This window comes from Ixodes scapularis, unplaced genomic scaffold, assembly GCF_016920785.2.
Source record: "Ixodes scapularis isolate PalLabHiFi unplaced genomic scaffold, ASM1692078v2 PGA_scaffold1__304_contigs__length_218370807, whole genome shotgun sequence".
Lineage (NCBI taxonomy): Eukaryota > Metazoa > Arthropoda > Arachnida > Ixodida > Ixodidae > Ixodes > Ixodes scapularis.
Genome location: NW_024609846.1, coordinates 142,045,649 through 142,062,310, shown reverse-complemented (window position 1 = coordinate 142,062,310; position 16,662 = coordinate 142,045,649). Strand labels below are relative to the sequence as shown.

The 16,662-nt window shown below is 47.9% G+C and overlaps 1 protein-coding gene across 1 annotated transcript in view; it reads left to right on the top strand.

Moving 5' to 3' along the window:
* The window catches only part of LOC8034716 (activated Cdc42 kinase-like), a 94,119-nt gene that overhangs the window by 44,509 nt on the left and 32,948 nt on the right, over positions 1–16,662 (top strand). Inside the window, exon 2 of the mRNA XM_029978085.4 lies at positions 4,810–5,181. Coding sequence (XP_029833945.2) covers positions 4,888–5,181 — 294 coding nt within the window. The 5' untranslated portion in view covers positions 4,810–4,887. The remainder of the gene's footprint in view (positions 1–4,809; positions 5,182–16,662) is intronic.

Sequence of the window (16,662 nt, the reverse complement as noted above, 5' to 3'; positions counted from 1 at the left end):
TCAGCTGGCTCGCGGCCATGTTGGTGTCATATCGTTTTCGCAGAGCCGATGATACAATGGTAATGGACCACCTTGGGAACTACGACCTAATTACGAACCTGTATTGTGGACGTTTTCACGAACACAAGCTTCATCTGAACGTGTTCTTCGTTCGGCCAGGTTCGCGGCGAAACGACCGAAATAGTGCCGGGGAAGGGTTAGCGATGGCCGTACTGGACGTACCTGTTAATAGTACTTAATTCCATAAAAAATTAACTAATGAAGAGACTACTGCTTGGAGGAACAGTGAAAAAGCAGGTCACATGGAGCAGATGAACTCGCAAGTTGAATGCTTACTGTTCTGTTTTGGAGGACACTAACGTTTTGTGAAAATTGCTTACCGGGAAACGCCCGTTTAATTACGCATGGAATGCAAAAAAGAAGCGATGATATCTCCATCGGTCTCTTTAAAGAAATGAAGTACTCGAGAGGTGCTTTAATAATTCATCCTAGGCCGAGTAGGACATTTTTTCAACAATCAGCCCTGCTAAAGGCTGATTGCTGATTCATTAGCAGCATTTTATATTGTTGAACTTAGGAAATTAGTTGTTATACGGACATTTTTCTAAAACGTTTCGAGCATATGAGATAAGGGACAAACGCGTCAATTGAAGTCTGACGTCTGTGCTCCGTATAATTTGCGAAGTAAAATTACATGGCGCAAGGAAATTGACCTCCAGCAAGCTTGGCTCAAGTCAAATGCCAGGCACCACTGTATGGAGTTTTGCAGCTAGGTTTTTATTTGTTTTATTAGATACGCCTTTTACTTTCAGTACTTTCTCCGACTGTTTCCGCAGTGTGACAAGGCCATAAGTGAGGTGATATTCTACAAGATAATTGTGTCGTTGTCATTTTTATCTGTTTACTGGCAATTTTTCATTCTTTTGTAAAGTTTTTGTTGACTTCTTGCAGAAGGGGTGAGAAAACGAGGTTGGGTAGTAGCGGTCGCAGTCACGATCACAGGTTCTGGGCATCGATGAGTAAGGACCTAACAAAAAACTGCATTAATTTTCCTCCTTTTTTTTTTTTTTTTTTTTTTTTAATATGAAGTATACCACTAATTTGGTTCGCCAAAGAAAATTGCCGGCTCGTGTGCTCGCTCCGGTTGCGCTGGTGCTGCGTTTCAACCTCTACGCCTCGGGCGCTAATTTTTAGCACTGAGTACTCTGCCTTAGATGGGCGTGACTTTGAATATATTTGGTAGGCATCGGTTTGAACAGCACGTGACCGTGTAAAAAAAGAGGGAGCGCGTTTGAAACTGGCCCATTCTCGACCGGTGAGTTTCGGGCGGAAATAATACGAATTTCGAGCCGCAAATTGTGTTCCGCGTTGTTGGGCCCTTGTCGTTCATGTTCCAACAAAAACCTTGGCGAGCAGAAATACCCGTTCAGTTTCCCTTTACATTCGCACCGTTAGTGTCACAAATATATTTCTACGGCTTCCTCTTTCCCCATTGACTCGGAGGTGAAGGGAATATTATAGCCGGAGCGTACGTATGCCGAACTGTAAATGGCATTTGTTTCTTCGCTATTGGTATGCACTAATTGTTTCCCCCAGGGGAAGGGCTTCTTGGAGCTCTCCAGGGGAACTCGGTTAAACGTCGGCGTGGGCGTGAATAGAGGCTTCGCCCCGGCGGCCGCTTTGGGCGGGTGGTGCCGCGAACGCATCCGGGGCTGCGAGGGGCACGCTGTTCCTCCATGACGCATCCTTTGCTTCAGAGGAGAACTGGCCCCCGCCCAACCCGTTCGAGAACACCCCCAACACAACAAACACTTTTTTCAGATTAAAGACCCCGTTTTATTTTACGTCGTATGCCGCTGTGCGTGAACACGCTTTTCCGAAGCGTCGACGCCTGCCCGCTAGGCCCCTTTCATTTTTTCACTAATCTTTTGCGCTAATTTCTTGCGTGGAAACTTGTTTTACTCTCTTATATATTTATTCCTTTACGTGCGTTTACATTTTTCTTCGTTTATTGAGAATTTTAGTGTATATAAGATATGTATATATATATATATATATATATATATATATATATATATATATATATATATATATATATATATATATATATATATATATATATTTAATATACTTTCAGTGTTTTCCTCCTTCGCCTACTTTGTATATATATATGGTTGCCACTCGTGGAGCAGGTACAAGGCTAGCGGTGCGATAAGGCGCCCGCGCCTGCTCCACGAGTGGTAACTTTACCGCACTACTGCGCTTCTCACGAGCTCCGTCTTTTTGAAGATTATCTATGTTGTGGTTTTCGACGACGCTCAGCAAGTTTCCAATTGGAACCATATGTCTATTTTTACTAATCTGAAAAAAAAGAAAAAGTTGATTAACAAATTTTACTTAATTAGCCGAGTGGTCGTTACGATTAGCCCCTTATACCATGTTCCCCTGGCCGTATGAGTCACCTGCACGGACCGCATAAATGTAGCTTTCGGAACTTTTTTTTTTTTTAATTAGTGTTACTTTTAGAGAAAAGAAAAAAAAAGACTGTGTGTAATTATAACTGGTATATAACTCGTCACCTTTATGCGATTTCTTTCGTTATATATGCGTTGCCTTTCTTAGCTCTATTTTCCTCGGATTTTAATGTCGGAATACATATCTGACGACAATGAATACCTCGGAAGTATGATGCACTGTGCACACAACGTAACGCAACTCTGTACTCTTTATTTTTCTCGCGGAAGGTAAATATGGGAGATAGAAGCAGGAGCGAACTAACCTAGAAGAAGAGACAAAAAAAGAAAAAAAGGGAAAAAAGAAAAAGAAGGTGTTTGCGGTCACGCCGTGGTTCCTTTGTCGCCTCGCACGAGCGTGCCTGTTGTTGTTGCACGGGGCTTCTCGTGTTGCTGCGTGCCTGTTCGCGTTGTGCGGAGGCGGTTGTTTGGCGGGCCATCGCGATTTTCCGGCCTGGAGAATTCTTATCGGGTGTCGAATCACTGGTGGCGGCACGCGTGCGTCTTTAGCGCCCCGTTACGTGGCGACGGTTTCTTCGGCTGCTCGCGGTTGGGGGCTGTGCTGCCAGGTTCACGGTTGCCGACTATGAACCGTTACTCGGTCGCGGAACGACACGCGCGCATTTACACAGGCGCGTTTTTCCACGTTACGACCACTTCCTTCGCGAGGGACATCCGTGCTTCGAATGAAGCGTGGCGACCGGTGCAAGGAGCAGCTTTGGGCGCGACGTACGAATCGTAAGCTAACGCCCCTGTGTGAACCGATGATGGAGAGCGGCGGACACTTGCACTTGGCGAAGCCGACCCACTGCTCGTAGCGACTCTCGTGACCTTCCGGTGGGGCGAAGCGACGGGGTCACGTGGTACGTGCGGTGGCGCTGGATCGGCTAAGATGGCTCGTGGGTGTTTGGTCAGTGTTCGAAAAGCGCCCTCCCAGTGAAGTTTAGCGATGATTTTTTCTTCCTTTATCTATCTTTTGACATTTGGCATTGAATATATTGTGTCGGGTGTCTGTAAAAAAAAAAGGTTCTTAGTTTTTTTTTTCTTTGTTTTTTTCACAGCAATAATAATTTACGCGTCGCGTGTCAACTGCGCGTGTATTCCTGCGAATTTTTAGAAAAAAGTAGGATGCCCCTTTCTCTAGGTTTGTGCTGACCTTGAGGAAGTGCATATGCATGAACTCAGTAAACTCGGTAGCAGAGTTTAAGACGTCCCTCTTTGCATTCGTTTTAAAGCTGCTTTCTTACAGTGCCCCAACCTTCGGTGTCATAAAAAAGGACAAAAAAAAATGCGTTTAAAGGGATGGTGAACCGAAATTTGGATTAAAAAAAAAAACATTGCAGGAGGTGTATAGGCGGGACGCTACAATCCCTACAATATTATACTCGTAAGGCGATATCTCGAATGGACGGCCTTATTTTTGGAGAAAGAGGTCGAGATTGAACCAGGCCGACGAGGCGCGTGACGTAAAGATGTCTCGTTTCCTCCTCTCTTCGCTTCGCCCCCTCTAGGCGGCGAGGCAGAGAAAACGGAAGGCCGTTCCCTCTCCTTCTCGGAGAAACAAGACGTAAACAAAACTGTCAAATGCGCCTCCTTTGTTTGAAAAATACGGTCATCCGTTCGAGATATTGCTGTATGAGTGATGTTTTGGTGTTTTTAGCATCTCGTTGCACGCTTTTGCTGCCGTGTTTTGTGGAATCCAGATTTCGGTTCAGCATCCCTTTAAAGAGGCATTTTGTAAACGGCAGCTGCCGTAAAGATGGCCAGCTATAAGGCTGATTTCACCTTTCGGTCCAGCTGCGTCATGGCGTCTATGACGAGCCCACACTTCCGCCCGTCGCGAGTCTCAACTATAGTCTCAACTCGTTCCGGCTGCGTAGCTCGGAGCTTCGTTAATGATTGCGTCCTAACTCGGCCTGGCTGTGACAGCATTAGATCGCAAAGTCAGGATGAAGTTTGAACGAAGTCAGGACGAACGCTCACGAGGACCAAGACAAGGCGCCTTGTCTCGTCCTTCTTGACTCGGTCCTTGTGAGCGCATTGCCTTGCCCCTCTTGCCGCGGACCTTGTATTACGCCTTCAGTTGTCCCTCTTGCCTGTGTTCTTGCTTTATTGTGGCGTTGTTTTCCTTAGCTATGAACCAGCTGACCCAAATCGCCACCTTCCTGTACTCATACACGACCGCACACCGGTAGATCAAGCCTGCATGCCGTCTCCAGGGTGCCGCCAGAGGTCCCCCCCTGGGACGATACCGGTGTTTTGCACGTCTGACTGTCGTCGTCTGCCTCGGTCGCAGGCGGCGGTCGGCCAGCGCAGCGAGGACCTTGGCGCCGTGGCCGCGGCCGGGGCGTCGGGCCCCTCGTCCGGTGCGGCCATGCCTTTTCCGTCGGCGTCGTCGACCTTCAGCCTGGGCAGCTCGAGCTCGGCCGGAAGCGGCGCCCAGGGCCCTTTGCCGGGCCCGAGCCTGTACGAGTTCCTGCTCGAGGCCGAGCTGTCGGGCTACTACGACGCCCTGCGCAACGGCCTCAAGGTCTCCTCGGTCGGGCAGCTCAAGTACGTCGAGGAGGACGACCTGTCCCACCTGGGCATGAGCAGGCCCGAGCAGCGACGCCTCCGCAAGTACTTCCACAAGTACTTCCCGCAGACCTACCTCCGCAAGATCAAGCAGGTCAGTGCCCGCTCCCTGACGTCACGGCCACCGCGGGGGCTCTGCGTTCGGCGAATCTGTAAGCAGCCTGTTGGTAGAAGGGCGATCCTTCACCACGTGATCACGCTCTCTCATCCATACCTTCACGCAGAGAGCAGTGTCAGGTGATCGAAGGAAGGCGCGTCAAAATGGTCCCCAGTCCTTCGTTGGTTTGGCATGTGAAGTCTCCAAATATGACCTTTGACAGAAAGTGTAAGAGGCAAACTGACCTAGACAAAATGAAATATAATCTGTGACAAAAGTGGATTTTGAAATCGTTCTTTTATGACTCAAACGAAACGTATGCATGCCTCGAACATCCCCGAAAATCAAATAAATACGTTCAATCATGTATGTGTAGCCTTCCTCCCGATTCCAAACTTGACCAAATATGTAAAAAGCCCCCCTCAAAAAAAAAAAAAAAAAAAACTTTGGGAAAAGGGGCGTGTCGCTGTGAAAAAACAAATGCAACGCATGATTGTATTTTTTTTTTTTCTTCTGGATGTTTGGGTTCGATGTTTGTTTATGACACGAAGCTACGTGAGCTAGGAGTCACGCTAAATTCCTCCGAATTAGGCGGACTCGCGTCCCCTGAAAGACCTCGCGTTTCAGTTTCCCCGCCAAATTTAGTCGGGACGTCCTGGGTCGCGTCATTCATTCGCGTTTCCGGGACAGCACAAAAAGAAAGCTGTACATACGTAAAGGACGAGCGTGTTGTTAAGGGAATATGAGGAGTCGTTGTTGTCCGTCCCTTGTTCCTTCCTCATGTTCAGAAAGCTGTAGGCAAACAGATACTTCCCGTAATGCGTGTCTTTTTTCTTTTTCTCCAATTGAAGGACAGCTTTCAATTTACGGTTTATCGGTATTTACCGAAAACACGGGACCCGATCTCATAAAGGAGGCTCTGGTCAAGGACGTAGCCAGAGCAGCAAAAGGGATTTGTGCAGCTCGTGGTTTCTGGGTCTGCGGACGGGCGTTCGCGCGCCGTCGCCGTTGGACTGAGGCTGCCGAGCCGCCATATTGACCAGATACACAACTACGGCCTTTCACTGCGCTTCGTGACGCGGGAACTGATGGGTGATTCCCCCTACGGATGGCTTGAGTTCTGGTGGCTTTGAGTCGGCAAAGCAAGACCATACGGCAGCGCAAATCGGAAGATTTAATAAATGAATTGCAACAAAATGGTGAATTGGGCCAGTTGGTTCATAATGGAAAAAGACAAGCGCCGAAAGACCAGGACAAGGTAAGAAGACGACGACACAAGGCGCCTTGTGTCGTCGTCTTCTTACCTTGTCCTGGTCTTTCGGCGCTTGTCTTTTACCATTATTAAATGAGGTCAGTGTGCGCGGGTGACTCCGGCCGGCAAAAAAAAAGTAGATATATAGATGTTGAGGGAAGTTCGGCACTCGATGGACATTCCGAGAGGAAAACTCGGCCATTGTCTGCCGGCCGAACGCTGCAGAATCTTAGCTGTATTCGTTCATCGCGTGCCCTCTGCTATGCAGCAGCGGAATGACGGCGCACTCGATTGAATAAGGGAAGGAACGCGTGGCCGCAAGTTCGGTCTCTGTAGCGCATATATAGGGTATAATAGGGTTCACCACTGAGCAACATGAAACGCTATTTTACTCCGCTTGCGTCGCTTCTACCGGTAGTTTCCATGGCGGGTCGAGAATAGTTTTGGACCACTTTTTTTTGTAGCGTGAGCTACACTGGCCGAGGTTGAGCAGTTTCGCGTGGCTCGCATAATGAGCCGTGCTCCGTGCTGCGCATGGGCGAGGAGCAGTGACGTCACACGGCGCACAGCTGGTGCGCCGGAGCCGCCGCCGCGCCCGCCTCGCCGGTCTGCGCATTCCAGAGGAGTGACGTCATAGCCGCGGCAGACGCACTGGCGCCGCCGCGTGCCCAGCTGTGCGCCTCCGTTGCGCAGTAGCCAAGTCTGACGCTGCACCGAAGCCGCTTGATAGCGCCTCTCATTTCGTGCGCATAAGCTCACGCTACGTATATCCTGGCATAGCCGAGCTAAGCCACCGCAATCTTTTTTTTTTTTTTATTCTTTTACGCGTGCAGGCCCGCGCTAGCAGTTACGACTCTAAAGCCGCGAGGGTTGAGCACTTTTGCATCGCGCTAAACGTATACAGCGAGAGAATTCTCCACACGCGCTGTAGCTACCTTTCAGGACATGCACCGCTCTTTTTGGAGATGAGTCACTGTATGATACGTATGTCGCTCGGAAGTGTCGCTGCTACCGCGCGACCGTTTGGGAACACGTGGAATACACACTCGTAGTAATAAAAAAAAGGAAGTAAAAGAGAATTTAATGATCGCGACGTACGGAGTGACGAAACTGCACGTTTGTACGGCTGACAGTTTGTGTACGTAGGATTGCCGCCTCGAGTTTCTCGAGGAGTCAGTCCCGGATCAAAGTTATTTCGCAGCAAAAGAGAATTATATATATTTATATTTTCTTTAAATTGTTATTATATCTAATTCACTGTTTTGGTTAACCTAAAACTTATCTGGATAAAAAAAAAAGGAGAACGTTTGTCGATGGAATTTTCGCCGTGTGTTTTAGACGTTCGTCGAGTGACATATCTACAATCGGTCCCGAATATTTCGTTCGACGAAAGTCGGTACATGTTCGGACGTGCCCATATCACACACACGCACACGTGTGCGTGCTGACATGTGCGCTCGCACGAACGCGTTCTTGCGGTGAACCTCGCAACACTGTTTCTCACGTATTTCTTTTTTGTTATTCACAACTGCGGTTGTTCACTTTTCTGACCTTACTATCGTGTATTGTTGTTGTTGTTTTTTTCTCGTTTTTTTTTTTTTTTTTTTTTTTGCACTCGATTTTTTTGCATTCTTATAGTTGAGAGCAGACAAGACACTTCGACGCCTGTGTGGTAAAGCAACGTGTCCCTTCGTCAGTATCAGTGAAGACTATAAATAAGTCATAACCAGCTCCTTAATCGTTACTCTGCTGAATAGCTTGAGATAGGTGAGCGCGTTTAATCACTACCACTTAAGAAACAAAGTTTTCGCGTTCCCCTTAAAAAAAAATTATAATAAACGAGTCAGAGGTTAATTTTAGTGTACATTTATCCCATAAATCCAAATACCACTTTCGTTGTTTTTTTTTTTTTTTTGAAGATGTAATTAAAGGCGAGAAAACACGAAAACCCTCCGACCAATTGTTACGTTATACCTAAAGTCATACCCAGCTCATAGCAGCGAGATGTTTCGGTGGCGCCCTCATATGGTTACCTTTCGTGACGTCATTACCTTGTGAACAATAAGTTCGATGGTGTTTGTTATTACCATGGTGGAAGCTTGAAATCCTAGCGTTCTGGAACCAATACTGCCAACACCGTCAAAATTGAAGTCCTCACGTTCCTCTTATTTCCGTCCATGAGAACTCCTTTGCAAAGGTCTTAGTCAGCATTCGGCCAATCGTGGAAGGCCGACCACCGCGACGCTTCCGATCGCGCACGTCGCCAATACTCGCAAAGCCTGGCAGTTCGGCGACGAAGCACTTTAGCCATGAAGTGCCCTGTCGCAGATTTGGAGCGCGAGGATCTGGCAGCACAGAGCATCAAAAAGTCATTTCTTGGGGAACCTGGACGTCAGCGCACAACTTATGCAGCGGCGAGGACCCGAAACATACTTGTTCGCTCGGGAGAAGGGTGTTTCGGCGTCTCGCCGCAGCGGGGCGCCAGTCACGTGGCTCTCCTCTCATCCGTTGTCTGCCGCTCCAGATTTTCCATTTCGGCGGCCGCTTTTCGTGGCGATCTGCCAGGCTGTGTCAGTATATATATAGAAGGCTATGCCAGATCTTTCGGCCGCCAAGCGCGTCGTGTCGCTCGTGTGGACAGCGCGTGCAATTGCAAGCTTGCCAGGTATACTCCCCCGCACTGACACCAGTCGTGACGCCTTTTTCTAACTTTTTTTTTTTTTTTTGAAAATGGCAAGAGTGCGCATGCATAGCTTTGATGGGCGCTGAAGATGCGCGAGAGCGGAGATTCCGAAAAGTCCTAAGATGATGTCACGCTCTGGGAAGGAGGGGCTTCGGCGGCACTTTGAAAATTAATTTCTGCAGCCTCCGTGCACCAAATTAAAAAAAATATATAATCTCGATATTCGTGATTTTGGAGAGCAAATGAAGACGATTTGTTTTCCTTAGATACAGGACCGCGCGGCGAATTTTATCTTCCAAGTCTGGTCATGTACGGAAGTTGAGTCCGTCTTTTAGAAGACATTACGCTTGATTTGATGGTGTCGGGTCGTGACGTGTCACACGGTACCGCGTCACGTGACGTTATGGTGTCATATGACGTCATGATGTCACGTGTCATGCGCACGGAGAGACACATTCCTGGGGAGTTGGGCTTCCGCGGTAAGCTCCGTGCTTTAGAAAAAAAATTCCGGGGACACCTAAGCACTTCTTACGAGTTGAGAGTCCGAAAGAATGAATGTCGTTCTTCCGCTCCCTTAGTTCTTCTGCGGTGTACTGGCGTGGACGGCCACGTTTCGCTATGTCGAGGTTGCGGCCGGCGGCCGAGCGCTCTCTTAAAGCGGCCGCCAATGGCTATCTAGGTGCCGTTTCGCTCAGCCAATGGGAGAACGGGCATTTCCTTTCGCGATTACAGACGCCGCCCGCTCCGCTCCATGGGATCAAAAAAAAAAAAAAAAAAAAAATTGACTCGAACATACTAACATTCGTCGCGGTCTTTTTTTGGATCCTCTTTCTTTGGTATTCCCTGTGCGTGTTTCTTACGAATGTTTTCGGAGGCGGCGATTAGGTCTTTCGTCAGCCGCCCTTGGTACAGCTTGCACTGGTCTCGCCTTTCCGTTGTGGGAGGAAGGGCCGAGACGCTGCAGACGAATGTGGAGCGAGGCTGTGCGCTTCTATTAGCCGCAAAAGACGCTCTCCTATCTGCCGCCGCTGCCGCTCAGATGAACGCGCGCTTCGAAGAAAGAATTGCGTCACGTTTTCTTTCTGCGTTGTTTTGTTTTTCTCCGGGAAGCGTCATGTCGCGCAACCGACGAAATGCGACCCGCGCCGCGCGAAGCTATGCACACGATGTCATCCGAGCGCGCGCCTGCATGCGTTTAGGCTCCCAGGGTCGCTCTCCTGGCGCCTTCCTTGTCGTTGTAGATTTCGGATCTCTTTTTTTATTTGTTACTTTGCAGTTGGCGGCCATTTTCATGCTCGATAGTCGTTGATGGCGTGCGAACGTCGCTTTTCTTTTTTTATTAGTCGCAGTGATGCGATTGTTCGGTCATTTGTGCTAAACTGCGCCAAAGTGCTTACCCATGCTACACCCTGCTACATTTCGCCGAAATGTAACGAATTTGCGCCAGCATTGCGCCAAAACGAGGCCCCGCTGCATGGTCGGATAGTTACGGATAGGCTCGTGCAAATTTTCGGAACCTTCGATTCTCGCCTCAATATAACTATACTACTCTATTTGATCCGTGTATTGTATTCCGAAACCTCGCGTTATTCCTCACGTATATATGGACTACTCTATGGGTTTATTTTCATGTCAACTTGTTTGTGTAGTATACGTAAATTGGTTTTCTTATTTTAATTTGGTGTTTTGCGTGAATAATGATGGTGTGTGTGTGTGTGTGTGTGTTGTGATGCACCATCGGGAATGCACGTTGCTGTTAATGGGCACCAGTGAATAAACATGAGTATCAGTTTATCACCTCTATATAGCTTCCATCTGTGACGATGGAGTGAACAGAAAGAAAACTAAGTTTGCTAGATCCAGTGGATGGAATCTTCGAAATAACCTTGATGAGTTCGGCTGGATGGTTTTTAAGAAGACAAATTTATCGCTCACATGCTATTTATGATATCCATGTGCAGAATCGTATGTCAAAAACTTTGTTTTTAATTCGATTAAAATTTTTAGCTTTTTTTACACTCTTCAGAACTTCAGAAGTTGGTGTGTCGTTGATGCTTGGAGATTTCGTCGGCAGTTGGTTTCATCGAAAGGCCCGCGTTCGTTTCATCGTCACACCTTGTGGCGTTTCGTCGAAGCGTTTCTCCGCGCACATCGCCTCGGTCGCCGGCAGGCCGGCATCCGGATGGCAGCCTAGCTCAGAGACCAGCTCGGGCCGGAATTTTAGGCCCGACTCGGCCCGAGCCCGGCCCGAGCCCGAGTGGGCTTTCTAAACGAAAGCCCGAGCCCGACGCGACCAAAAACAAATCTGGCCCGAACTCGGCCCGAGCCCGATTGCTCTTTTCGACATGAACCCAACCGGAACCCAACCCGAACCCGGCCCGATTCACACCGAACCAGGCACAAACCCGGCCCGAGCCCGACTGTGCTTTCTATTAGTCCTACCTTTAATTCTACGTGACACCGTTCATATTGAACGAGAATTAGCAATCCCGGAAGTTGAACCCATTTGTTTCAAAGTTCTGCTCAGCCATTTTATTTACGACGGCTGTTTCTAGAACAACAATGCGTGTTTCGAATGATTTTATTTGTTTCGCCATTGATGTAAAGCAAACAATAAGCGGAAAATGTTACGTTTGGGTCCTTTTATATAGTATCGCATATGCAGGGAGGCCTGCGCAATTTATTAATTTCATCAGTATTCGATGATTTAGTAGTGGATAGTCAGGTTACATTTTTTTTTCTTTTTTTTAGTTACCGTTCAGTTGTAAACACGCTGGAACTGCGCACGAATAATTTAATGACCAACACGCTTAAACGAAGCGACAATTCCCGACTTTTCCGAGGGACGGAAGATGGCGTAGGATGAAGCTCGGAATAGGATTCTTGGAATATGCGACGTGCTCATGAAAGCAAATAGCAATAAACCTCATGCTGATTTGTATCAGCGCAATGCGCAGTTGCATTTTTAGGTCTAGCCCGATCCTGAGCTCCGTCATTCTCTATGACCCTTCCGCAGTTCGCAGGGCTTGACTCCCGCGTGTTCTGCTAGGAAGGGTGCGCACCGGCTTTTTTTCACACACACGCAATATGTCTGGTGGAGCGGAGTCATTGATGTGATAACTGCGTCCTAGACGATCCGCAGTGTGGGGAGAGGGAAAGATCTGGGGTAATTCTGTTTAAGCGCTCGTGTACACTAGACTTCTCTCATTGACGTATACCCCCCCCCCCCCCCAAAAAAAAAAAAAAAAAAGAGAGGAAAAAAAGAAAGATAATTCGAAGGTGGAAACCAATTATCTATACGGAAAAAAAAAAAAAAAAATCGGGTTTAACATTTTATGCAGTTCCAAGTTTGTGTTGTGAAAACCTGCGTGCAGGCTAAGATAAAAAGTTATAGTAGCGCGAAAATTAATTAATCTTTGTCATTATTTGCCTAAGAAGTGTGATTCGTTCGATCAAGCATCTTCGCTGTCCGGAAGAGGCGGATGGGTGCATCCTTGATTTCAAAATTAAGCGATCCGTGTTGACTGAGCGTGAAATCGACGCGCGGGTGACGGGCAATGTTCACGCTCGACGGCCCCGGCTCGCTGCAGCTTTTATTTCGCGGAGATCTGCCATAGCAAAGTTGCCCAGTCGATTGCAAAGCATCGCAGCACCTCAATAAGCCAATGGACGCAGGAAACATAACAAAAAAAAAAGAAACGATTTAGTTGCGGAACACACGAAACATAGCGGTGATGTTGAAAATGCAAACAAAACCCGATCCGGATGTGTTCTCGGCTCCGTCATGGCGGCCAGAAGTGGCCCGATATACCATGTATCCAACGGTACTTTGCATGTATCCCAGGGGTGGCCAAGCTGCGGCTCTTCGCGTGGTAAAGTGCGGCTCGCGGCTCCCTACCCCCCCCCCCCCCCCCCTCCTCCACCTCCCTCCCTGTCACACGAGCACTTTCCCAAAAAAAAAAAGAAATGGAATGCGTTTTAAATCGAAAGACCGGTTGCGGTTTGGTAGTCTTGTGCTACTGCTACCTAACGTACACTTGGACTACTTTTGACTTGGTAGATTGAAAGTAGTTCGAATTTCGTTTATTGCCCTAAACAAAATACCCCCCCCCCCCCCCCCCCCCCCCCCCCCCCCCCGGTGGCTCTTGGAAGTTTCGTGGTTTTGTTTGCGGCTCTTAGGCAGGGTCATCCTGGCCACCCCTGATATATCCAATCGCTAAAAGTTAGTAGGGAGTTTTGGTAGATCGTTTTCGCCGTCCCGCAACGCTTTCGACAACCCGCTAGGATACCCGGAGCTGTACAGCCAAGGCGATCGGCGCGCAGGCGCAGTAGCGGCTTCTTCGTTGCGGAGGGCTTAGCGGAGGGAGGAACGCGGTCTACGAAAACTCCCTATTTTGTCTATGAAACGTCCCGGGAGCATATGAACGTGTGTCTAGGAAAAGTTACCCCTCAAACGTGTTTCCGCGAAACGTTTCGATGAAATGATACGGGCCCGGTGGTCGCTGTTGCGGGAAAACGGAATTCCCTCCCTCGTTGCGTCGCGGAATAAAATAAACCGCCCGAGTTGCTCCGGAGAGGTGGCTACGCCGCATAATCACCCTCGCCGAAGGCTCCCTTTCTCGGGGATCCTTTGACGGGCTCTTTCTGGCTCTTTCGGAAGGAGCGCTCGCTCGGTGGGCCCCGCGAGCGGGGAAGCTGTCTAGATAAATGTCGCGCCTGGGCTGCCTTTTCGGGGGCGCTCGGCAATTTCACGGATCGCGTCATATATCGTGCCGCCCCCCTCCTCGACGGACACGCAGTCGAGCGTGGCCGAGTGGTCTCTTTTTACGTTGCGGCCTGCTTTCGACATATCCGCGGCTACAACTGTGCACCGGAGGTTGCCGGTTTCTGGGATGCTCGGTGCACGTGGCTCGGTGTAGGCCCCCGCTGCGCTGTTGTTTCTAAAACTGCCGAGTCACGTGGGACTTCGGAATGCTCACCGTCGTGTGCAGTGAAACGCACCGTTAGCGCAGCGTTTGTGCCGCGCATAGCACTTACTAGCACGTAAAAAATCTGAGATGAGAGTTTAAAGCATGCAATGCTTTATCTCCGATCCCAGAATTTTGTTCGTCCCTCCGTTTATTGCCCCGCAAAATTTGGCGAAGAAACTGATGTCACTTGACCTGACGTCACGTGGAGTCATAGTATTAAGCGACACAGTAATGTCAGTGTCACGCGAAAATATCCCGCTAAATTTATCGGGGGAATTTGAAAACATGTAACCTGATGCCACACAAAACTTAGCGACCACGTGACTTGATGTCACGTGACGATTTAGTAGAAAACTGTATGATACGTCAATTTTCTCGCTAATTGACGTGGCGTCAATTGTCGCCGTTATTTCTAAGCTCTTTGCCTGCCCCCCCCCCCCCCCCCCCCTTCCCCTCTCGCACTGCCATCCTTGAGCCCGTGCAACAGGCTCGGAGCTGGCAATGGAAAACTAGGACGATAATCTTATCACATAGGTGTTCCCCTTGTGTTTCTTGCACGGGTTGGGACTTATGCGCACCGCTGCAGTTCCCACATGCTTGAAGTCTTTTTAAAATTGTCTGATTTATTGTTCTCAACGACATCCAGCAAGTTTCTAATTGGAACCACATGTTTATTTTCACTACTTAAAAAGTAAATGACCGAATTCCAGTTGATTATCGAACTTATCTTTACGATCAGCCCTTTATAATAGCCGCAGTGCTTAAAGTCTGGGGGGTCTCAGGGGGTCCAGGACCCCCCTCTAATTTTGGCGAGGGGTCTGAGACCCCCCGTTTTACCTAAGATCCCTCTGTCTTAGTCCTGTGCTTGGGGAACAGAGGTGACAAGTCCTAAATCAATCGAAAGAATAAATAGGTTTCGAAAGAAGCTGTAGAAGTGTCGGTTTAATGTTATCGAAGGACCACAAATAGAGCACCCCCCCCCCCCCCCCCCCCCTTTTCTGGGGGCCCTACCTGTGCTCGAACTAGGAGAGACCCCTCCAGACTGGAGGAAGACTTTAAGCCCTGATAATATGTATCCCTGACCCTATAACTCACCTGCACAGAATGTGTTATTTACTTTTTTTTTTAAATATTTTTAGATGGATAGATTTGTGATTTGTGCAGCACATCTGGAAACGGCACATTCATGTTTCGGTGTCGTCGCCTGCCTGTACATTATTCGATAACGCGAATAGATGAAGCGTGTGTCACACGCTGCGCTTTCCTGTTGTTCCCCGACATTCCTGCCACGCCAGGCGTGCCTTCGCAGAGTCGTTTTTGGTTGTGCAACATCACACCAAAATACCGTCGGCACATGCCTTGTGTCGGAGCAAACAATGTAGCCTTCACATTATTCATGTTCTGTGACTGTGCACACTCTGTGCTCGCTCGTGGAGGCCAAGAGCTCTTCTCTTCCACCCTGGTGCCTTTAGTGGAGTACTTTGATGCTGCTCAGGGCTTTCCTCCTCTTCTCTCACATATCCTTTCTTGAAGAGAAAACCATGCAGTTGGGAACACATCCAAAACATGCATTTCGGTCATCAAGTTTTCTGAAGAAAAAGATGTCATCATCTGGTAAAAGTTATGGGTTAGTTTAAAAAAAGAGTAACGAAAACAAGTTTCGAAGCAACCAAGAATCAAAACTTTCTGACTACCTATATGTTAACTTTTTCAGCGAAATTTTGTTGGAAAACTAGGAAACATGTCGGAGGGCTGGACTGTGTAGAGTTTCTAAATGGATACCGGATTATAAATATTCACAGAACAGAAAAATCTACCGTAAAAAGCGCGGAAGCACCACGTTTATTCAAGCGCCAACTAACATGTCCCGAATTGGGGAATACTGCAGGTTATACATTATGCACCTGATTTGACCATACAAGTGCCCATGTCTAGATTCATCTAGTTTTCAGTGAAAGTGGGGTAAATGCTCCTCTGGTACTTTACATTAATGTTAATTTTAAAGGTACCTTTTTTCTTTAAGTTGGTCACTGTTTAATGCACACACCTATTACTAATATTAATTAATATTTATGTTAATATTAATTAATATAATTTGACACACCTATTACCCTCATTGTCTTCATAGTTCGCACTTGGACATAACTTTTTGTAGCGTCGCTCATGCCCTGCTGCATTGCAGCCTTTATTTCTCGAGTCTGGCTGCCTTTTCGTAAATTCTGTAGCTTATTTTTCCTGTGGAACTGAAACCTCCAAAGGCAATTTTGTAAGCGCTATGCTAATTCTATTTTCATGGGAAATAGTGGTGCCGCTTCACATGGATACATTCCGCACCTCTAAACGATCCTTGAGGCACGGTATTATTCTGTCTGGAGGAGCACCATTCAGGAAATGCTTGCAGGCCTGGAAAATGATTTGAACAACTAAGTTTTGTGCTAGAGAGCTGAGTTACCACTTTCTCTTTATTCATACTTGGAATAGAATACCAACCCACTGAGCTGTCACGCTGGCCTTGGGCAGCTTCTGTGACCTCATGCGCATAAAACCGCGTGTTATTCTCGGTACCTCATAAT